Source organism: Oncorhynchus mykiss, chromosome 6, assembly GCF_013265735.2.
Source record: "Oncorhynchus mykiss isolate Arlee chromosome 6, USDA_OmykA_1.1, whole genome shotgun sequence".
NCBI classification, from domain to species: domain Eukaryota; kingdom Metazoa; phylum Chordata; class Actinopteri; order Salmoniformes; family Salmonidae; genus Oncorhynchus; species Oncorhynchus mykiss.
The window spans coordinates 23343695-23367834 of NC_048570.1; the positions used below are offsets into that span (position 1 = coordinate 23343695).

General features: G+C 40.6%; 1 protein-coding gene across 3 annotated transcripts in view; it reads left to right on the forward strand.

Moving 5' to 3' along the window:
• Positions 1 to 15382: 15382 nt before the first annotated feature.
• Positions 15383 to 24140, forward strand: part of LOC110525161 (BICD family-like cargo adapter 1) — a 33732-nt gene continuing 24974 nt past the window's right edge. For all 3 annotated transcript variants that reach the window (XR_005052039.1, XM_036979665.1, XM_036979666.1), the window contains exons 1-2: positions 15383 to 16335; positions 17391 to 17606. Coding sequence is in view for 2 of the 3 variants with exons in the window: in XM_036979665.1 (XP_036835560.1) it covers positions 15925 to 16335; positions 17391 to 17606 (627 nt within the window). In the remaining variant the exon portion in view is untranslated. The remainder of the gene's footprint in view (positions 16336 to 17390; positions 17607 to 24140) is intronic.

Here is a 24140-nt window from a genome sequence, read left to right on the forward strand (position 1 = left end):
ACCAGCTCTGTCAGGAGGAATAGGCCAAAATTTACCCAACTTATTGTGGGATGCTTGTGGAAGGCTACCCAAAACGTTTGACCCAAGTTAAACAATTTAAAGGCAATGCTACCAAATACTAATTGAGTGTATGTAAACTTCTGACCCACTGGAAATGTGATACAATCTTAAATAAATCATTCTCTCTACTGTTATTCTGGCATTTCACATTCTTGAAATAAAGTGGGGATGCTAACTGACCTAAGACAGGGAATTTTTACTAAGATTAAATGTCAGGAATTGTGAAAAACTGAGTTTAAATGTATTTGGCTAAGGTGTACGTAAACTTCCGACTTCAACTGTACGTTGACAGTGCATGTCAGAGCAGAAACCAAGCCATGACTTCAAAGGAATTGTCCGTAAAGCTCAGAGACAGGATTGTGTTGAGGCACAGAGAAGGGTAACAAAAAATGTCTGCAGCATTAAATGTCCCCAATAACACAGTTAGCTCCATTAGTTTGGAACCACCAAGACTCTTCCTAGAGCTGTCCGCAAACTGAGCATTCGGGGGAGAAGGGCCTTTTTCAGGGAGGTGACCAAGAACACGATGGTCACTCTGAAAGAGCTCTAGAGTCCCTCTGTGGAGATGGGAGAACCTTCCAGTAGGACAACCATTTCTGAAACACTCCACGAATCAGGCCTTTATGGTAGAGTGGCACATGACAGCCTGCTTGGAGTTTGCCAAAAGGCACCTAAAGACTCTCGGACCATGAGAAACAAGATTCTCTGGTATGATGAAACCAAGATTGAACTCTTTGGCCTGAATGCCAAGTGTCAAGTCTGGAGGAAACCTGGCACCATCCCTATGGTGAAGCATGTTGGTGGCAGCATCCTGCTGTGGGGATGTCTTTCAGTGGCAGGGACTGGGAGACTAGTCAGGATCGAGGTGAAGATGAACGGTGCAAAGTATAGAGAGTTCTTTGATGAAATCCTGCTCAGGAGCGCTCAGGACCTCGTACTGGGGCCAAGGTTCACCTTCCAACAGGACAATGACCCTAAGCAAACAGCAAAGACAACGCAGGAATGGCTTCAGGACAAGTCTCTAAATGTCCTTGAGTGGCCCGGACAGAGCCCGGACTTGAACATCTCTGGAGATACCTGACAATAGCTGTGTAGCAACACTCCCCTTCCAATCTGACAGAGCTTGAGAGGATCTGCAGAGAAGAATCGGAGAAACTCCACAAATACAGGTGTGCCATGCTTGTAGTGTCCTACACAAGAAGACTCGAGGCTGTAATTGCTGCCAAAGGTGCTTCAACAAAGTACTGAGTAAAGGGTCTGAATACTTATGTAAATTAGATTTTCATTTTGTATAAATTAGCAAACATTTCTACAAACCTGTTTTTGCTTTATCATTATGGGGTTTTATGTGAAGATTGATGAGGGGAAAAAACGATTTAATCAATATTAGAATAAGGCTGTAACGTAACAAAATGTGGAAAAAGTCAAGGGTTCTGAATACTTTTCGAAGGCAATGTATAGACATCTTTTTAAATCCTTTGACGTATAACTACTTGTTAGGATTTATAGGATTTATAAACAGAACCCACTTTTGTCTCAACAGAATTGCGTAATACAGTGTGCTGCCAGAGAACCACTATCAATAGCCTTATGCTGTATTTCCACTTATATCTGATCTAACTGCAGCTAAACCCTGCCTATCTGTCTCCTCACTGCGTCTCTAAAACACCACTAAATCTAATGAAACACAACCAAACTGTTACAATTCCAAATCATTACAGTCTTTATCGTGCATCAAAAAACATTTTGTGCCATTTGTATTGTAGCTCATTAGAGATACATGCATGCAATAGTAGAAACGTACAATATATGAATAAAGTTAGCGAATTACTGTTGTCAACATTTGTCAACAGATCTTATTGGTTTTCAGGATGACACTCCTCTTCAAAACACACAAATAGTTATGGGTTCGTAGAGTGAACATGAGGATGGTAGAGGTTTTTTTCTGATGTTACCAAGCAACAAGCTATTGTAAGTCCCCAAGGCCAATCACAGCTTAATATCAAAGGAGGGAAATACGTTTGAGTCATTTAGCAGACACTCTAATCCAGGGCAATTTACAGGAGCAATTAGTGTTAAGTGCCTTGCTCAAGGGCACATAAACAGATTTTTCACCAGAAATATTTTGGCTACTGGCCCAACACACTAGGCTACCAGCCACCCCAAAGTTTATATGAATGATCATTCAGACTGTCTTACTCTGTTGCTAGAGTACAGAGGATAATTCTTAATCCAGGGAAAATGACACTCGAAAAAGAACAATAAATTCAACCTATACTCCACTCATCTTTATAACAATGCATCACAGTCTTCTTTCATGCACAATGAATGCTGAATTTCAGGGACATCAGGGGGACAAAGTTGTTTTATGTGTGAGAGCTCTATGCAAAGCTCAATAGATAATAAGGCTGTAATACAGTACAATCATAATGGGGATGACCACTGGGTGCAGAACACTGAGGCTTTCCTAGAGAAAATACCAGTGATGAAATATTGCCCTCCATTGGTACAAAAATGAAATGACATTACCATTATAACACATAATGGTTAATGCATTGGGCAGAGTTCTTAGAGAGGAGACTCTTACATAAACAGAGTTTGGAGGATCACTCTTGTATTGGCTGAAATGTAGCAAACAGGCAGCACACTGACAGCAGACACAGTGTCAGACCAGACCAGGCCTGATGTATGACTAAGGCAGATGTTAGATAAGTGTTGCTTTGAAAAACAGCTTTTATCTCCAGGCCATCAGACTGTTAAACAGTCACCACTAGCCGGCCTCCGCCCAGTACCCTGCCCTGAACCTTAGTCAGTGTTGCTAGCCGGCTACCACTCGATACTCTACCCTGCACCTTAGAGACTGCTGCCCTTTGTACATATAGTAGAGTTATTTTAATCATGTTTAAATGTTGTTTTATCCTTTATATATATATATATATATATATATTTACTTGCAGATATTATCGCAGGTGCATCGAAATGCTTGTGTTTCTAGCTCTAACAGTGCAGTAATACCTAGCAATACAAAACAATACACACATAATCCAAAATGTAAAAAAATTAAGAAAAATCAGAACGAGCAGAACGAGCAATGTGGGGCAGTGGGGCAAAAAAAGTATTTAGTCAGCCATCAACTGTGCAAGTTCTCCCACTTAAAAAGATGAGAGAGGCCTGTAATGTTCATCATAGGTACACTTCAACTATGACAGACAAAATGAGAAATAAAAATCCAGAAAATCACATTTTTAATGAATTTATTTGCAAATTATGGTGGAAAATAAGTATTTGGTCAATAACAAAAGTTTATCTCAATACTTTGTTATATACCCTTTGTTGGCAATGACAGAGGTCAAACGTTTTCTGTAAGTCTTCACAAGGTTTTCACACACTGTTGCTAGTATTTTGGCCCATTCCTCCATGCAGATCTCCTCTAGAGCAGTGATGTTTTGAGGCTGTTGCTGGGCAACACGGACGTTCAACTCCCTCCAAAGATTTTCTATGGGGTTGAGATCTGGAGACTGGCTAGGCCACTCCAGGACCTTGAAATGCTTCTTACGAAGCCACTCCTTCATTGCCCGGGCGGTGTGTTTGGGATCATTGTCATGCTGAAAGACCCAGCCACGTTTCATCTTCAATGCCCTTGCTGATGGAAGGAGGTTTTCACTCAAAATCTCACGATACATGGCCCCATTCATTCTTTCCTTTACACGGATCAGTCGTCCTGGTCCCTTTGCAGAAAAACAGCCCCAAAGCATGATGTTTCCACCCCCATGCTTCACAGTAGGTATGGTGTTCTTTGGATGCACCTCAGCATTCTTTGTCCTCCAAACACGACAAGTTGAGTTTTTACCAAAAAGTTATATTTTGGTTTCATCTGACCATATGACATTCTCCCAATCTTCTTCTGGAGTATCCAAATGCTCTCTAGCAAACTTCAGACGGGCCTGGACATGTACTGGCTTAAGCAGGGGGACACGTCTGGCACTGCAGGATTTGAGTCCCTGGCGGCGTAGTGTGTTACTGATTAGGAATGTGATTTTTCCTCTCCCTTTTTCCCCATATTTTGTATCTATATTCCAGACTTTGACATTGCTCTTTCTGATATTTCTTAATTTTTTTATGCACTGTTGAAGCTAGATACCCAAGCATTTCGCTGCACCTGCGATAACATCTGCAAATCTGTGTACACGACCAATAAACTTTGTTTTGATTTGCAATGTGGGTTCGATTCCCATGGGGGACCAGTATGAAAATGTATGCACTCATTACTCTGGATAAGAGCATCTGCTAAATGACTAAAGTGTAAATGTACTCCTTTCACACCAGACCTTCTTACTGACAGACAGTAAGAGACAGTTTCTATAGCATAGTTAATGCACCACAACCTACATATTACCACTGTCTCTGTCTGTCTGTCTGTCTGTCTGCCTGCCTGCCTGTCTGTCTGTCTGTCTGCCTGCCTGCATGCATATGTTTAAGACAACAAGGAGGTAGGCTACTTACTGTGCTAACCAGTGAGATGAGTCTGTGATGAGATATCAAGTCTTCTCCACAGAGGGCGCCACACATCAACCTTCGCCATAAAAACATCAATTCTGGAGAGGAATTTAATGTATGTATTCACATGCAGATTTATGTTTACAGCTTTCAGTAGAACACTGGACCATCACCCTGTGCCTGGACCCTATGTCTTCTCAAAACAACTCATGTTCAAATCATAATCTTAAAATCTTGTTGTGCATATTATACCAGCTGCTTGTTTGCCCTATAGCAGAAATATAGTCATATCCACATTACTGTGATTATGATGATGATGATGAAGATGATGATGGTGGTGTGATGGGGGTGGTGTTTGTTGTTGAGCAAAACAAGAAAACGTTTTTGCAGTATTTAGTGTTTTTTGTATTTTATTAGGATCCCCAATTAGCCACTGCCAAGGCAAGGGCTACTATTCCTGGGGTCCAAACAGGAAACAAAACACAACAAATAAAATACATAATATACATAACACTACATAATACAATGCAAAATACAATACAAAATATATAACAATGTCTGTGTCTCTTCACAGTCCCCGTGCCGTAAGTGGTACTTTATCAGACTGTGAAGAGTCTTCTGGCTGCATGTCTTGTGTGATACCATGAATGTCCGAACATTCAGTACCCTCAACCCATCAAAACCGAGGACATAAACCAATAGTGATTCAGTCAAATCTCTCCTCAACTTTGAGCCAGAAGAGATTGACATGCATACCAGTGACATACTGTGTGCTGCTCTGTTCTGGACCAACTGAAATGTTCCTATGTTGCATATGACCATGTAACTGGCGAGGTGTGACAAAACTAGGGCCTGTGGGACCTGTCTGGTTGATTTAGATGTCAAGAAAGCAGAGCAACACCTTATCATGGACAGATTTCTTCCCATTTTAGCAACCATGTTCTACAGTATTTGTTTTGAACATATGGCCCAGCGTCGTCTGGGGTAGGCCGTCATTGTAAAGAAGAATTTGTTCGTACCTGACTTGCCAAGTTAAAAAAAATGTATATTTATTTTTAAAGGGTGGCAGTTATTTATTTTACTGTCATAGCTGATGTGTATGCAATTGAGTCGTCAGCATACATAAACACACAGGCTTTATTCAAAGTCAGTGGAAGATCAGTAGTAAAAACAGAAAACAATAACGTCCAAATCTAGCTGCCCTGCAGTACACCACACTCAACCGAATTTGCATTAGAGAGGCTTCCATTAAAGAAAACCCTCTGTGTTCTATTAAATAGGTAACTCAATCCATGATAAGGCAGATGATGTACTGTAAATCCATAACACCTACGATTCTTCAGCAATAGGTTGTGATCAAAAGCTGCACTGAAATCTAACAAAACAGTTCCCACAATCTTATTATTATCAATATCTGTCAGCCAATCATGTCATGTGTGAGTGCCAAACATGTTGAGTGCCCTTCCATATAAGTACGCTTTTCCAAAAGTTTGCTAAGCACAGGTAACAGGCTGATTGGTCGGTTGTTTGAACCATTAAATGGTGCTTTTCTATTATTGGGCAGTGGAATGACCTTTGCCGAGGGCACACACCATCTTCAAGACTTAAACGGAAGATGTAGCAAACAGGAGTCCCAATGTATTCTGCTACCAACTTCAGCAATTTACCATCCTGGTTGTCGGTACCAGGATGCTTTCCTTATTTATGGATAGCAACAACTTTGTTCACCTCTCCTACAGCAACAACTTTGTTCACCTCTCCTAAAGCAACAACTTTGTTCACCTCTCCTAAAGCAACAACTTTGTTCACCTCTCCTACACCAACAACTTTGTTCACCTCTCCTACAGCAACAACTTTGTTCACCTCTCCTATAGCAACAACTTTGTTCACCTCTCCTACAGCAACAACTTTGTTCACCTCTCCTAAAGCAACAACTTTGTTCACCTCTCCTACACCAACAACTTTGTTCACCTCTCCTAAAGCAACAACTTTGTTCACCTCTCCTATAGCAACAACTTTGTTCACCTCTCCTACAGCAACAACTTTGTTCACCTCTCCTAAAGCAACAACTTTGTTCACCTCTCCTACAGCAACAACTTTGTTCACCTCTCCTACAGCAACAACTTTGTTCACCTCTCCTACAGCAACAACTTTGTTCACCTCTCCTACAGCAACAACTTTGTTCACCTCTCCTACAGCAACAACTTTGTTCACCTCTCCTACACCAACAACTTTGTTCACCTCTCCTACAGCAACAACTTTGTTCACCTCTCCTACAGCAACAACTTTGTTCACCTCTCCTACAGCAACAACTTTGTTCACCTCTCCTACACCAACAACTTTGTTCACCTCTCCTACACCAACAACTTTGTTCACCTCTCCTACACCAACAACTTTGTTCACCTCTCCTAAAGCAACAACTTTGTTCACCTCTCCTATAGCAACAACTTTGTTCACCTCTCCTACACCAACAACTTTGTTCACCTCTCCTACAGCAACAACTTTGTTCACCTCTCCTACAGCAACAACTTTGTTCACCTCTCCTACACCAACAACTTTGTTCACCTCTCCTACACCAACAACTTTGTTCACCTCTCCTACACCAACAACTTTGTTCACCTCTCCTACACCAACAACTTTGTTCACCTCTCCTACAGCAACAACTTTGTTCACCTCTCCTACACCAACAACTTTGTTCACCTCTCCTACAGCAACAACTTTGTTCACCTCTCCTACACCAACAACTATGTTCACCTCTCCTACAGCAACAACTTTGTTCACCTCTCCTACAGCAACAACTTTGTTCACCTCTCCTACAGCAACAACTTTGTTCACCTCTCCTACAGCAACAACTTTGTTCACCTCTCCTACAGCAACTACTTTGTTCACCTCTCCTACAGCAACAACTTTGTTCACCTCTCCTACACCAACAACTTTGTTCACCTCTCCTAAAGCAACAACTTTGTTCACCTCTCCTATAGCAACAACTTTGTTCACCTCTCCTACAGCAACAACTTTGTTCACCTCTCCTACAGCAACAACTTTGTTCACCTCTCCTACACCAACAACTTTGTTCACCTCTCCTAAAGCAACAACTTTGTTCACCTCTCCTATAGCAACAACTTTGTTCACCTCTCCTACACCAACAACTTTGTTCACCTCTCCTACAGCAACAACTTTGTTCACCTCTCCTACAGCAACAACTTTGTTCACCTCTCCTACAGCAACAACTTTGTTCACCTCTCCTACAGCAACAACTTTGTTCACCTCTCCTACAGCAACAACTTTGTTCACCTCTCCTACACCAACAACTTTGTTCACCTCTCCTACAGCAACAACTTTGTTCACCTCTCCTAAAGCAACAACTTTGTTCACCTCTCCTACACCAACAACTTTGTTCACCTCTCCTACACCAACAACTTTGTTCACCTCTCCTACAGCAACAACTTTGTTCACCTCTCCTACACCAACAACTTTGTTCACCTCTCCTACTTTGTTCACCTCTCCTACTTTGTTCACCTCTCCTACAGCAACAACTTTGTTCACCTCTCCTACACCAACAACTTTGTTCACCTCTCCTACAGCAACAACTTTGTTCACCTCTCCTACAGCAACAACTTTGTTCACCTCTCCTACACCAACAACTTTGTTCACCTCTCCTACAGCAACAACTTTGTTCACCTCTCCTACAGCAACAACTTTGTTCACCTCTCCTACAGCAACAACTTTGTTCACCTCTCCTACAGCAACAACTTTGTTCACCTCTCCTACAGCAACAACTTTGTTCACCTCTCCTACAGCAACAACTTTGTTCACCTCTCCTACAGCAACAACTTTGTTCACCTCTGCTACACCAACTTTACAGAACTCAAAACTACACTGCTTGTCTTTCATTATTTGTCCCGTTATGCATGAATATGAAGACTCAGCATTTGTTGTTTGCGTGTCTTTACTAAGTTTGCTAATCTTGTCCCAAAAAAAAGTTATTCAAGTGGTTGGCAATGTCAAAGGGTTTTGTTATGAACAAGCCATCTGCCTCAATGAAGGATGGAGCTGAGTTAGATTTTTTGCCTAGAATTTTATTTAAGGTACTCTTTCTCAATTTACTGTATGTTTTCCAATCTGCTGTGTTGTCAGACTTATTTTCTATTCCCTTTGCCTCATCCCTCTCAACCATCCAGATGTTTAATTCATCATCTATCCATGGGGATTTGGCAGTGCTAACAGTCAGTTTCTTCATGGCTGCAGGCCTGTCTGTAACTGGAAGAAGCTCTTTAATAAATGATTCAAGTGTGGCATCAGGTTGTTCCTCAATACAAATAAGAGACCAACAAATATTTTTGACATCTTTGACATAGGAATTCATACCCATTCATACGATTGCTTATACACAATTTTAGGTCCAGTCTTTGGAACTTATTTTTTTCTAGATATGGCTATTATGTTATGACAACTACATCCGATGGGTGTGGATACTGCTTTAGAGCAGATTTCTGCCATATTAGTAAAGATGTGGTCAATAGACGAGGAGGATTTCAAACCTGTTCTGTTTGTAAATACCCTGGTAGGTTGACAGATAACCTGAACCAGATTACAGGCATCGGTTACAGCTTGAAGATTATTTTTGAGTGGACCTGTAGCCATATTACTTCTACTTCATCTGACATGTCAATGGCATTTACATTTGAGCCAATGGTACTGAGTGTGCTGCCCACAGTGGGCTTCTTCCTAAGGCAGACAGTTTCAGTGAAAACAGTGTAATTAATTTCTATGGCCATATGATTATTGCTGACAATACCCTCTGAGTTAACGGTTAAATGAAAATAGATCACGTTACTTACATTGTCTGCACTTCTATTTCTCTGGTCTAACTTGTCAAGCTGGTCTGACCAGCATGGTCTAGCTGGTTATGCTGGCAGACTAGCATAATCTAGCTGGTTATGCTGACAGACCAGCCTTCATTGGGTTATCGCTGGTGACCAGCCTTCCTTGTGTTTTCATTGGTGACCAGCCTTTGTTGTGTTTTCACTGTCAGCCCAGCCTTCAGTGTGTTTTCACTGTTGACCAGCCTTCACTGTGTTTTTCAGACACTGGTGACCAGCACAAGCTAAAGCAAAACCAGTGTCGTGTCTTTGGCTATGCCGGATTAAGTGATATGACATGCTATTCTATAAAATCCTTTCTCCGTAATTAATAGTACCTGATTGAGCTAATCATGTAAATGTAATTAACTAGAGAGTCGAGGCACCACGAAATAATATTTATAGAGCTGTTATCTTCCGAATAAACTCTTAAAGACCTAGTAATATTTTACATCAATAGCAGTCAATATTAATCGTCACCATAATTCATCTGAAAGTAAATTCTTGGTTATCTTCACGAACCCTGGCTAACAAGTTGAATCAGCATTACAATATTGGGTTTAATTATTTATTTACTAAATACCTAACTAATCACACAGAATTACATATACAAAGAATGAATCATACCTTGATTACAAATTACGTCATAAAGGAAAACATCCCTAGGGGGCGGAACAGATATGACAGCTGGTTACACAAAAGAAAAAGGGCTGGGTTTGAGTGAAAGAGCGGGAAGACTGAGGGACAAAGGGAGAAGCTGTGCTATCGTAAATACAGTATCTTATGCATTCTAAATTACTGCCCATTTGGAAAAGGAAAATGCAATAAATATTTACTCTGAGCTGCGCTTCGTTAGGTTGGTGGTAGATGGAAGGCCGTGTTGCCAAACTGAGTCCTTTGTCCTTTGAAGAATGCCTCTGGTGGTCAATTGGATACGTTGTAGTAACGTAGTTGTGTGATAGACGGGATACTCTGTCTGTTCTTTCCTAGCCAGCGTTTGCAGTTACTGTTGCTAACTCAACGGCTAGGAGGGATCACTTCTGAAGTGAATAAGAGTTCAAAGTTCATACCATTCGCAACCAAAGCTCACACTGAGGTTGGCTTAGTTCTGTAGTTGACATGTTAGTCCTTTTAACGCAGAGGCTGCAGACCTCACGTACTTGGAACAGGAGGTTATATTGTCGTCAAGGCTTTATATAGGAAGGGAGAGGAGGGCGTGTTTGAAAAGTTTTATAACCCATGTCCCTTCACAGGGGCGGGCCACTGATTGAGCAGAGCCCTAACCTTATGAAAACCAAAATCTCTCATTTGGAAGCTAAAATTACATTTCTCTTCACCAATAATTGTATATTCAAACTTTTATATTGAACAACAATTAAATTTGAATCCAATGATGTGTAGACTTTCCACTGTAGAGTTTATGTCATCCTATCATCGATGAGAATGTCTCAGATGACAACCGAACTGACATCATATTCATTAAGTACCACCGCATATGTTCAATTGGTCGGATTAACAGAATATAGTTCATTTCCCCCCACCTTCTGATGTTCCCAGAATCTCTATGTTAACCAAGAGGTTTTCAAATTTCACATCAGTAGGGTAGAGAGAGGAAAAATGGGGGAATAGGTATTTATGACTGTCATAAACCTACCCCCAGGCCAACATCATGACACCAGCATAAAGTCATATATAACGCTGGCTTGCAAAGTGATTGTTTAATTTCTTTTGGAATCCAGCCAGAGTGGACTCCCACAATCTGCATTCAGAATGATTGGCAGAAAAAAAAGTTACATATATGAGACTACATAAACGATCATAATTGGAACAACCATTTCAGTGATAGGTGCAATCAGTCCAATTAACAATTTGGATTCGTTTAGAAAAATGTATGTTACTTATCTTTGTGTAGCATAAGATAAACTAACGAATTAATCAATCAAAACACAGATATTGAAACAAACAAACAAAAACAAAAAAACGATTCAAAAATCAAACTGTAATAGAGCATGCTGGGAAATATGATAATGATGGGCGTGGTTTTCAGACCAGCAAAATTCTGATTATTTGGAATCAACCTCACTTGGGATTTAAACTCACAACCAGGCCATTGCCAGCAACCTGAATTTCCTGCTACCGCCCATTTGGAAAAGGAAAATGCAATAAATATTTGGGAAGCCTATTCCTATTCCTACACCACTAAATCTGTGGGTGTGACAAATATTAGAATTTATAGACATTATTTCACTTGTCTCTTTTGGGTGCCATGTAAAACCCTTTGATTTGTCCCAGTGGGTAAGGGAACATTTTTTAGTTCCATTTTAGAACCCTCTCATGAAGAACCCTCTGGTTCCAGGTAAAACCAATGACGGGTTCTACAGTTAAACTCAGGGTTCAGTAGATTACTTTCTAAATATAATCTGTTACAGTTACTAGTTACATGTCCAAAATTGTAATCAGTAATGTAACTTTTGGATTACCCAAACTCAGTAACGTGATCTGATTACATTCCGTTACTTTTAGATTACTTTCCCCTTAAGAGGCATTAGAAGAAGACAAAAACGTATATACCAATTGAATGACATCAATGTTAAAGTTTACATAGCTGGCAATACAGTGGGGCAAAAAAGTATTTAGTCAGCCACCAATTGTGCAAGTTCTCCCACTTAAAAAGATGAGAGAGGCCTGTAATTTTCATCATAGGTACACTTCAACTATGACAGACAAAATTAGAAAAAAAATCCAGAAAATCACATTGTAGGAACCCAATATTGGGTTCAAATACACATTCAGATTTGAGAACTAACATCCACAACAACCACAATCCGTAAGGTGAAAATAGCTAAATGAGAGAGCATCAGTGGGATTCACATCAATGTGCTATGTAGATATCAATAATAAGTTATATCAGTATCACTGAAGTCTACACCACTGCTGTCCTCCTTACCTCCAAGCATTTATTCAAGTTGGATAATCTTTGGATGCCGACAGCAGTCGTGGACTGTAGTCTACAAAAGCCTATTCCTGCTCTTTTCCCGCGATCCATCAAACACATTTGGTGTGTCTTCATAGTGGTCTCTGACTTGTGGTCAGACTCGCTCAGGTGGAACAAACTTACATTTGCACCTTTTTGCAATGTTGATTTGAATGTCATAGTTTCTGAATTTAAAAGTAATCCTCAAAATAATAATCTAATTTTTCAAAAGTATCTATAATCTGATTACAATATTTTTGGTGGTAATGTAACAGATTACAGTTACCATTTTTTTGTAATCCGTTACTCCCCAACCCTGGTTATATTTATAGGATACTTCGGATGTGCTTATGGTACACACTGTTAAAAACGACCTGTAATTTAAAAGTAAGTTACCGGCTACTGAGTTGCAGAAGAAATACAGTATTTTTACAGTAGAATTGTCAAATAACTTGTTGTTGTTTACCTTACTGTCACTACACTTTGAAATTTAGGTGGGTTCATGTGTTGGAGGTGGCTCATTAGCATATTTGGGGGTATGGTCTAAAAGGTGTTGTATTTGTGTTAGTGGAAGTGTTTAAGATGTTTTATCATTATGTTGATAAAGGTTGTGCACTGCATTTGTCCACTCCCAGTTCTACAATCTTTCTAAAAAGTTGTGACAATCGAGAGCTGCACTGTTAAGACGTTACTGTGCATTTTCCAGTAAGAAAGATGGCCGTTGGTCACCGGGAAGTCATGTTTATTTTTGAATAAGTTACTGTCAGTTTGCTGGAAGTAGTTATTGTGAAATTCACAGTAACTTACAGTGGCTGATCTCTGTCACGCTCACTGATCTGATGACGTGGCAGGAAGTTCAATTTGCTGCCAACCTAGAGGTTGAGGAGGGGTCGAAAGTGTGCTCATTACAAAGAATGCTTAATAGTTGTCGCCTAATGTTATAAGCTTTCTTGTAGTCAGAAAAGTTGGTTGCAAGTATGTTACTGTTCATTTTACAATAACTTATACACAATAAGGTTGCCAATTAAGCTGCCAGTGAGTTACTAGCAGTTATTGGCTATTAAGTTACTGTGACTTTTACTGACTTTTACTGACAGCTGGTAACACAAAATTCTCAACATTTTCTATTAAGTTACTGTGAGATACAGTAATCGTTTAAGTAAGATGCTCAACATAACAATCAACCACTAAAACTGGCACAACACTTCCACTTACGGTTGGCACAAATACACCATGCCCTCTAATATGATAATGAGCCCCACCGGTACATTGCCCCACCTACATTTCAAACTACAGTGATGATTTTACCTTATATTCAAAATATTGGGTATTTTTTTTAACATTATATTATATTATCTGCATATGTCCCCTAAAAGGAACCAACCAGTACCATGGAGTTCCTATGTGTACTTCTGAAGGTACCTTATGTGTACCTTTGACATTTTGTACCCCAGGGAACAACACTGTACCCTAACAGTACCCTAATTTTAAGAGTGTGTGGATATAGGCTATTGGTAATAAAGATGTACCTGGTGGCACTGCTGAAACATTAATGCACTTCTGCCCAAAAGCTTGCAAGTTCAAATTCCCAAAGCATTCATGCACACTTAACATTAACTGTCCCTGAACACTGCAATTTTTACGTTCATGTTGTCAGATAATCAGACAATTGTTCACTTAATTCTGGGCAACTTTTAGCAAAGTGCAGAACTGTATTCTTGCCATTAAATCTGTGGGCAATCTCTATCATGTCCACAGACCTGGTGGCAAACAGAGATACAGTATTTCTGTTACATGTATTTAAAAAACTTATTTTAATTACTTCTGAGTATTGTGTATGTTGTATTACACTGGGCTGAACAACACTCCAATGTATTTTGTAACAAGATACTTTCAAAAGCACTAATGTACAGTATATGTTCTAAATGCATGATTGATCAGAGATCCTTTACACTGATGATAGCCTGAGGCCGAAACATATATATATTTTTTCACCTTTTATTTATGCACTTTCTTGCACAATGATATATTCGTTGGGCACCATGATGTTTCAATAAACATCTTTATTTTGCCTTCATGCCTCAGTTTTGGATCTATTCTTTTTTTCATCCAGTATTTTCAAAACCACCCAGTTTATACATTGTAATAGCCTACTATCAAAATACTTAAACTTACATGCAGAATACCTGCTGTTAACTTTTAAATGATTGGAATGAATTATCCAAAGAGAGTATAAAGATTTTCATATAGAAATGTGTTGTGTAGAGTAATGAATCACGTCAGCTCTATTCATGACATTTCTGAACCACTGTATCAGCAAAACATTTTCATAATGTACTGACAAATCATATTAAAAAAATAATCACTCTAAAATGGTTAAATATGAAAGCTCCTGGTAATTAGTATGATGACATGTAGACCATATTTAAATATGGACTGACACAGTGGGTGAGGGTGGTAACTAATTAGGCCTGTTTATAAAATATAAAATAGTATCTGAGTAGATTGGTTTCTGGTTTGATAATGTATATAGGCCTAGTAAGATGGGGTTAAACAGCAAACTGACCATTTATGTGTTATGTTATGAATTTATTATAACAGAAATGTTTATCATTGGGAATTCCTCTAGGAAATTCCTAACATTAGAGATTAGGACAATCACGTGGGTTTTGCATTGTTTATACCCGCTGAGAAATAATGGGGTCAGATCTAGACCACCCGTGTGTTCCCCTATTCATCTGTCAAAACATCTGCTCTAATTTACCCTGGGGCCATGTCTGTGAGGACTAGGAGTGAACGTTCTTGATGTAATATTATATCGTTGAAAAGCTTTATGAAACTATGTAGACTCAAAGCGAAGGAAATACTCACCTACGTCACACATAATGCTAAATAACAATGGCGTTATCATCCTCAACCAATCGATGTTTATTTGTGACAGGTTGCTGTTGACGTCAGCAACGTGTGGCGCGCATTTCAGGGAGGAAAGGAGGTGGCGCAACCGGGCCCGCGCTCTGCTCGAGTGTGTATTTTGGATATTTTAAGCCTGAGGTTCTGCAAAATGCCTCCGGTGTAAAGTGGCCAACAATTATGGGGAGCCGGGACCCCATCTCAACCGGGTGGACAGACCGACTGCTATTGAGAGTTCGTCAGGGCGGTTAATGTGGGGACAAAGCACACTGTGGACCGACAATCTTTACATCCAAGATAGCCAGCAGCAGACAGTAAGAGGCTCGTCGTCAGCTCAGCTGCAGAGGAGGCGGCACTGTTTGTAGGATTAAAGCGAGAGCTTGGTGTGTACGGTTTAGGGGAGGTGGTCTTCCGAGTGTGAGGGAAATTTGAGTCAGATAGGTTAGCTATTGCTGTGATTTGTAATACCTGTAATATATATGCCTACCAAGGAACCCTATCTATGGAGATATTGTCGACACAGAGAGGATCCGGTCAGCCCGACCCAGTGACAGAGTGGGTTCAACCGGAATAAATCAATTGGGTAGGCTAATCTCTTCTTTTTTTGTCCGTCGGGCGGCGATGTCATCTTCCTGCCTCGACCTGCACACATCTAAGGCTGCGATTTCAGCACCACCCGAGCTGGACAGCGACTGCATGGAGCACCCCGTGGATCAGGGCAACAAAACCCCACAAGAAAAGGGAGGATTTCAGGGCCAATCGCTGCTACACACCGGCTCTGGAGGCCTCGGGATGGCGTTGGAAGAGGAATTAGCCATGCTTACTGGGGAGCAGGACAACGACGAGGAGGAAGAGTTGTCCGAATTGGAGACGCCTGTAATTGGACAGAATACAGACTTGTTGTCGCTCTTCCGTCAAAAAGAAAAGGACTTGGTTTTAGCTGCTAAACTAGGCAAGGCTCTGCTAGAGCGTAACCAAGACCTGACTAAGCAATATGAGAAAATTAACAAAGATCTTAACGATAAACTAGAGGTAAGTAGCTTTACACTCACTGCCAAATACTGTATAATCGCGATTCAGTCCTTCCAGATCTGTTTTTCAGTTCACAGTTGTTTGGCCATCCTTTTTGTCTCAGAAAATTCATGTGGAGTTAAGCAGTGTATGTAACCATATTCAACTGATTAGGACTGCCCTCCATTATTGTAGTGCTATTGAGCAGATGTCACATTGTAAACAGTTTTTTCAGACTGTCTACAATTTACAGCTAATCTCCATACAGTGTAATAACAGTATGATGCCTCTCATAAAAACACTTGGGCACAAAACACTGCTCTAACAGCAGACTGAGGTCACTCAATTCTCACAATTACTTTTATTTATATGCTTTAACTGTCATTACCTGACACTGACAAGTAGCATTGACACAGGTGGAGAGGAGGTGTTCACAACATCTTGGGGTGTCACTAAAGCCCTGAAACCCCATAGATGTCTGTTGCATTTGTTCACGCTGACAGCAGAGCTTTTGTTCATCCCATCTGAAACCCCCCACTCCACTCAGCACATGGCCTGGAGTGGAACAACGACTAATCCCCTGTTAATGTCCCATGGAGATGGCCTACTGTAGGCTACATCTGCTCAGGGCCCTGATCTCTACCAACACAGCACTACGCTATTACCCAATGCACAGTATTCATCAAGCAATTTCAAAGCTTTTTAGGGGCAGATAACATTGTTCGTTATCCTTTTACAAACCTTGTTTTACCACCCATGTTTTATTTCTGACACGCCTCTTTGTTCAGGACTGATCACCCAACATGCCCTGGGCTACATCATGTGTGTAACCAACCATGCCACCCATCCCAACCCCCCATACCCTGACTCCCTGGTTCTCTCATATTATAAGCCCACACTCATATCCCCACCCCCTGCCTCAGCTTTATAAAGCTATGGATTGAAAAGAGCAGAAGCTTTGTGCTATCCTTTCACAATCCAATGTCTATTACTACTACTACTAGTCTCAGGCCTAACCTGGTCCCTCCAGTCCAGTAGCATCTCTAAACCTGTCCCTTGTCTCCCCTCACCCACAGCATCATGAGCAGGAGAAGCACGAGCTGCGGCGGCGGTTGGAGAATAGGGAGGGGGAGTGGGGTGACCGCGTGGCGGAGCTGGAGATAGATGTGCAGCAGCTGCAAGGAGAGCTGGAGCGCCATCAGGTCCAGCTGAGAGAGGCAGACCGCGACAAGTCCACGGCTATGAGGGAGCTGTCAGAAGAGAACCACCGCCTGCTGGAGCAACTTAACCGGGTGAGTGGAGATAACTATCTGTCTGTGGACCTTTTTGTCTGTCTGTAGACCTGTCATTCTGTCTGTCTGTGGACCACTGGGCGTCAACATTGGATGTCTCAGTCTGCAGTGTTCATGTCTAGAGAGGGTACAACTATGTTCTCATATAGAATGCATACATGCACATACAGGGACTGCTTCAATCTCTTTCCCCATGTCTCTATCTCTCTCTCTCTCTCTCTCTCTCTCTCTCTCTCTCTCTCTCTCTCTCTCTCTCTCTCTCTCTCTCTCTCTCTCTCATACAGATCAATATATGCTAAGTCATCGAAAGTGGAACATTCACCTCTTAAATGCTGAATCATGTAGAATGATTTAGGCGCAATAATACTTATGCAACCCTCCTATCCATATTGATCAGTAACTACAAGCTGTTAAAACAGATGTGATGTTTTAGGTAACAAAATGTTTTGATAACCTACATGATTGATGGGATAAGAACCGAAAAAAATGAGAAAGAATGATAGGATGACAGGGAGAGTGGAGGAGGTAAATGTTCAATCAGAGCACATCCACTTTGTAAAGGGTTATGGACATGTGTCAGGAGAAGCTTTCATTGATTCAACTCCATTGACAGGCTGGATTGATGGAGGTGAGCAACAGTGCCATAGGCAATACTGTTGATTAGACTCCCCTAAGAAGCTGGATTGACTACAGCCCGAATTCAAATCACTCAATCCTAACTAGAGTGGGAGGCATTGCCCTGACAATCTGACTAGCAGAGTGGTCAATTCCTTTTAGGCATAAATCCCAAAGGGAAACTAATGGAAACACAGGCCAGGAAGGTAGTAGACAGCTCTTCTACCAACTTGAGTCGAGGTGCAGCAAAAAATAACATGAATATCTGAAAAAACTATTTTTCCTAATGGACATTCATTCCAGGACAGAAACACCCCATGTTTCCATTCATTCCATATCCTCTACATCAACAGACTGTTAGAAATGATTTTACTGCTGCTCATTTTACCAATAGCATACCAGGCTGAGGCTGATAGGCATGGCGTCACATACAGTGCCTTGCGAAAGTATTCGGCCCCCTTGAACTTTGCGACCTTTTGCCACATTTCAGGCTTCAAACATAAAGATATAAAACTGTATTTTTTGTGAAGAATCAACAACAAGTGGGACACAATCATGAAGTGGAACGACATTTATTGGATATTTCAAACTTTTTTAACAAATCAAAAACTGAAAAATTGGGCGTGCAAAATTATTCAGCCCATTTACTTTCAGTGCAGCAAACTCTCTCCAGAAGTTCAGTGAGGATCTCTGAATGATCCAATGTTGACCTAAATGACTAATGATGATAAATACAATCCACCTGTGTATAATCAATTCTCCGTATAAATGCACCTGCACTGTGATAGTCTCAGAGGTCCGTTAAAAGCGCAAAGAGCATCATGAAGAACAAGGAACACACCAGGCAGGTCCGAGATACTGTTGTGAAGAAGTTTAAAGCCGGATTTGGATACAAAAAGATTTCCCAAGCTTTAAACATCCCAAGGAGCACTGTGCAAGCGATAATATTGAAATGGAAGGAGTATCAGACCACTGCAAATCTACCAAGACCTGGCCGTCCCAGCTCATACAAGGAGAAGACTGATCAGAGATGCAGCCAAGAGGCCCATGATCACTCTGGATGAACTGCAGAGATCTACAGCTGAGGTGGGAGACTCTGTCCATAGGACAACAATCAGTTGTATATTGCACAAATCTGGCCTTTATGGAAGAGTGGCAAGAAGAAAGCCATTTCTTTAAGATATCCATAAAAAGTGTTGTTTAAAGTTTGCCACAAGCCACCTGGGAGACACACCAAACATGTGGAAGAAGGTGCTCTGGTCAGATGAAACCAAAATTGAACTTTTTGGCAACAATGCAAAACGTTATGTTTGGCGTAAAAGCAACACAGCTGAACACACCATCCCCACTGTCAAACATGGTGGTGGCAGCATCATGGTTTGGGCCTGCTTTTCTTCAGCAGGGACAGGCAAGATGGTTAAAATTGATGGGAAGATGGATGGAGCCAAATACAGGACCATTCTGGAAGAAAACCTGATGGAGTCTGCAAAAGACCTGAGACTGGGATGGAGATTTGTCTTCCAACAAGACAATGATCCAAAACATAAAGCAAAATCTACAATGGAATGGTTCAAAAATAAACATATCCAGGTGTTAGAATGGCCAAGTCAAAGTCCAGACCTGAATCCAATCGAGAATCTGTGGAAAAAACTGAAAACTGCTGTTCACAAATGCTCTCCATCCAACCTCACTGAGCTCGAGCTGTTTTGCAAGGAGGAATGGGAAAAAATGTCAGTCTCTCGATGTGCAAAACTGATAGAGACATACCCCAAGCGACTTACAGCTGTAATTGCAGCAAAAGGTGGCACTACAAAGTATTAACTTAAGGGGGCTGAATAATTTTGCACGCCCAATTTTTCCGTTTTTCATTTGTTAAAAAAGTTTGAAATATCCAATAAATGTCGTTCCACTTCATGATTGTGTCCCACTTGTTGTTGATTCTTTACAAGAAAATACAGTTTTATATCTTTATGTTTGAAGCCTGAAATGTGGCAAAAGGTCGCAAAGTTCAAGGGGGCCGAATACTTTCGCAAGGCACTGTAGCTGTTTCTAAAAGAGACTAGCTTTCCAGTGACGCGAGGGCCAGGGATATGCTTTTGTGCGAGTTGAAGGGACATATTGATACCTTTAATCTGGGTATGTTATGGCTGTTACATGGAGAAAGCTGTGTGTTGACTTCAGTCAGAGGGCCAGTCTAACTTCAATCGCCGGAGGAGCTTCAGATGTGGAGATATGCGGGTGTTGCCTGCTGATGTGCTCTGGTGACACCAGTGACAGTGTTGTAGGTGTGGGTGACAATGCCTTTGGTGCGGTGCTGTCTGTCCTGGGAATAGATGTGAGCTGCAGTCAGGCAGATGCTGCTTCCTTCCACAGCCCAGCAGGGAGAGAGCTTGCTAGCGGTCAATGGCTGTTTTTAGCCCTCCTGGCCAGGGCTGCTGCTGGCTGTGTGCTGTTACAGATACAGAGACAGCAGCAGCACCGCTGGGTTATACAGACCTGCTTCGCCCCTCATTTCCATCTCTGATCAGATTGAAGTGAAATATATGTCAACCACCATCAGTCTCTGACCAATGAGGGGGCCCTGAACTGGTCTGTTGCTATGGATCCTGCTAGGTACATAATTAAGTTGCAGTTGATTTAAAAGCAGCCTTGGTTAATATGAAATCGGTGTAGATGCTTATAGAGAGTATTGATCAGGCTTGCGTGATTCACTGCTGACGGATGCCAGGGAGACCTCCTGTGTAATAAAATGAATGAAGTCAGCCATGGTAATCTCTCTGTTACTAAGCAATGGCCTGCTTACACCACAGCTCTGAGTACACATCCTCCTAGGGAACCCACACCAGACTCTGGCAAACCTCCCAGTAGTAGAGCCACCAGAGAAGCACTAAATCATCTGCACTCACTCTGTCTTTCCCCATCATTCCCCCTTGTACTGCCTTATTAGGATTACAGTCTGTCTGTCTGTCTGTCTGTCTGTCTGTCTGTCTGTCTGTCTGTCTGTCTGTCTGTCTGTCTGTCTGTCTGTCTGTCTGTCTGTCTGTCTGTCCGTCCGTCCGTCCGTCCGTCCGTCCGTCCGTCCGTCCGTCCGTCCGTCCGTCCGTCCGTCCGTCCGTCCTTCCGTCTGTCTGTGTCTAGCGCGTAGTCCTATCCGAAGACATGGATTAGGAGATGTTTTGGCTTTGTAATGACATATTCTTTGTAGCAGCATTAGTAGAGACAAGGATGCTGACTGTTTTATCTATGGACAGACCATTTAGTCTGGCAAGGCTCACTACAAAACAAGCAATACATTAATTTCCAAGGTTCTTTAAGATCTATTCTTTAAGATCTATTCTTTTAGATCTATTCTTTAAGATCTATTGTTTTAGATCTATTCTTTAAGATCTATTATTTTAGATCTATTCTTTAAGATCTATTCTTTAAGATCTATTCTTTAAGATCTATTCTTTAAGATCTATTATTTTAGATCTATTCTTTAAGATCTATTCTTTAAGATCTATTCTTTAAGATCTATTCTTTAAGATCTATTATTTTAGATCTATTCTTTAAGATCTATTCTTTAAGATCTATTCTTTAAGATCTATTCTTTAAGATCTATTATTTTAGATCTATTCTTTAAGATCTATTCTTTAAGATCTATTCTTTAAGATCTATTCTTTAAGATCTATTATTTTAGATCTATTCTTTAAGATCTATTCTTTAAGATCTATTCTTTAAGATCTATTCTTTAAGATCTATTATTTTAGATCTATTCTTTAAGATCTATTCTATAAGATCTATTCTTTAAGATCTATTCTTTTAGATCTATTCTTTAAGATCTATTCTTTAAGATCTATTATTTTAGATCTATTCTTTAAGATCCATTCTTTAAGATCTATTCTTTAAGATCTATTCTTTTAGATCTATTCTTTTAGATCTATTCTTTAAGATCTATTCTATAAGATCTATTCTTTAAGATCTATTATTTTAGATCTATTCTTTAAGATCTATTCTTTTAGATCTATTCTTTAAGATCTATTCTTTTAGATCTATTCTTTTAGATCTATTCTTTAAGATCCATTCTTTAAGATCTATTCTTTTAGATCTATTCTTTAAGATCCATTCTTTAAGATCCATTCTTTAAGATCTATTATTTTAGATCTATTCTTTTAGATCTATTCTTTAAGATCCATTCTTTAAGATCTATTCTTTAAGATCTATCCTTTTAGATCTATTCTTTTAGATCTATTCTTTAAGATCTATCATTTTAGATCTATTATTTTAGATCTATTCTTTAAGATCCATTCTTTAAGATTTATTATTTTAGATCTATTCTTTAAGATCCATTCTTTAAGATCTATTCTTTAAGATCTATCCTTTTAGATCTATTCTTTTAGATCTATTCTTTAAGATCTATCATTTTAGATCTATTATTTTAGATCTATTCTTTAAGATCCATTCTTTAAGATTTATTATTTTAGATCTATTCTTTTAGATCTATTCTTTTAGATCTATTCTTTAACATCTATTCTTTTGTATCTATTATTTAAGATATATTCTTTAAGATCTATTCCATAATGTAAGCTCCATTCTAACCGGGCCACTCTGGACACATTCACTGGGGACCAGACTCAGACACATGACATGAGTGCCACATGTGTCCACTGTCTTCCAGTCTAAAATAAGGCACCCCCCTGTGAAGGAGTGATAGAAATAAGTGGTAATCTGTTGCAGGCTGCAGTCATGACAGTGGAGTGCCTGGAGAATCGTGTCTGACAGCTCTTCCAATGGCCATTCTCAAAACAAAGCTTTGAAGATTACACTCACAATAACAATGCACTTTCATAATAACAGATTAGAGGGAGGAACCAATAGTCTGCTGGAACCAAGTCTCTGATTGGATGCAGCAGGAATGACCTTGGTGTGGTGGGGCTGGCCACAGGAAGTGATGTAAAACGCAGTGTGTAAGATGCGGCACTGAAGGGATTAGGTCATAATCCTCTGTAATAGCCTTTTTTTATGCATTCAATCAGCAGCCAGAACAACAATACTACTCCATACTGCACTCACAGCTAATTAAAAAACTGTCACCCTGTCTGTGTGTGAGCCATTGACCCTCATGTTAAGGGACAGTGCAAACCTGCCACTAATACACTAGGACACGGGAGCCATTCTCTATGAGCTAGACTTAATTCTATGAGAGCCACAGAAGTCACTGACATATTCAACAGCCACATACTGTAGAGACACAGACATTTACTACTCATACAGACTCAATGAAGCACAGACGTAAAAACACACCTAAACCCAGTGGTGTCTGCTGGTCTGGTAGGCTTGGCTGGCCTGGGGTGTGAGGTTGGCCAATCCCCTGAGGCCTAATCTGATCAGAGTGAACCAGCGAGGAAGGAACATTTCTCTAATTGCATTACGGCACACATTTAGAAAGAACTGACTCCAGCACAAATGCCTACATCTTTTAGGTTATAACCCTGATCAAATCAAAACCCCAAATCTCTGGCTACGCCAAGATGATCAGACACCCACAGCTCCTCCAGTGACCTTATTGGAGCTGCTTGTTTTAAGGCCAGTGTGTAGATGGGAGTAATAATGTGCTGTGTGGTTACTAAGACCCCCTTAAGGCCTTTTGTTAGGTCTATGTGTATGTGTACACTGAAGCTCTGCATTACACTATGATAAACTCATAGACCTCAACTAACGGTAATGAGCTACCATGGGCCATGGGTAATACTCTGTTGTGCTCTGCTCTGCTCCATGGCTACCTAGCACCGTATAAAACACCTAGGTGAACAACACAGACACTGGGCATCTTCCAGGTCATCAGTTGTGGTGAGGAACAGAAGCATCAGGTCTAGAATGGATCCTAAGGCTGCAAAGGGACAGAGGACACCTGCTCCTGCTCCCTGCCTGCTGCTGCTC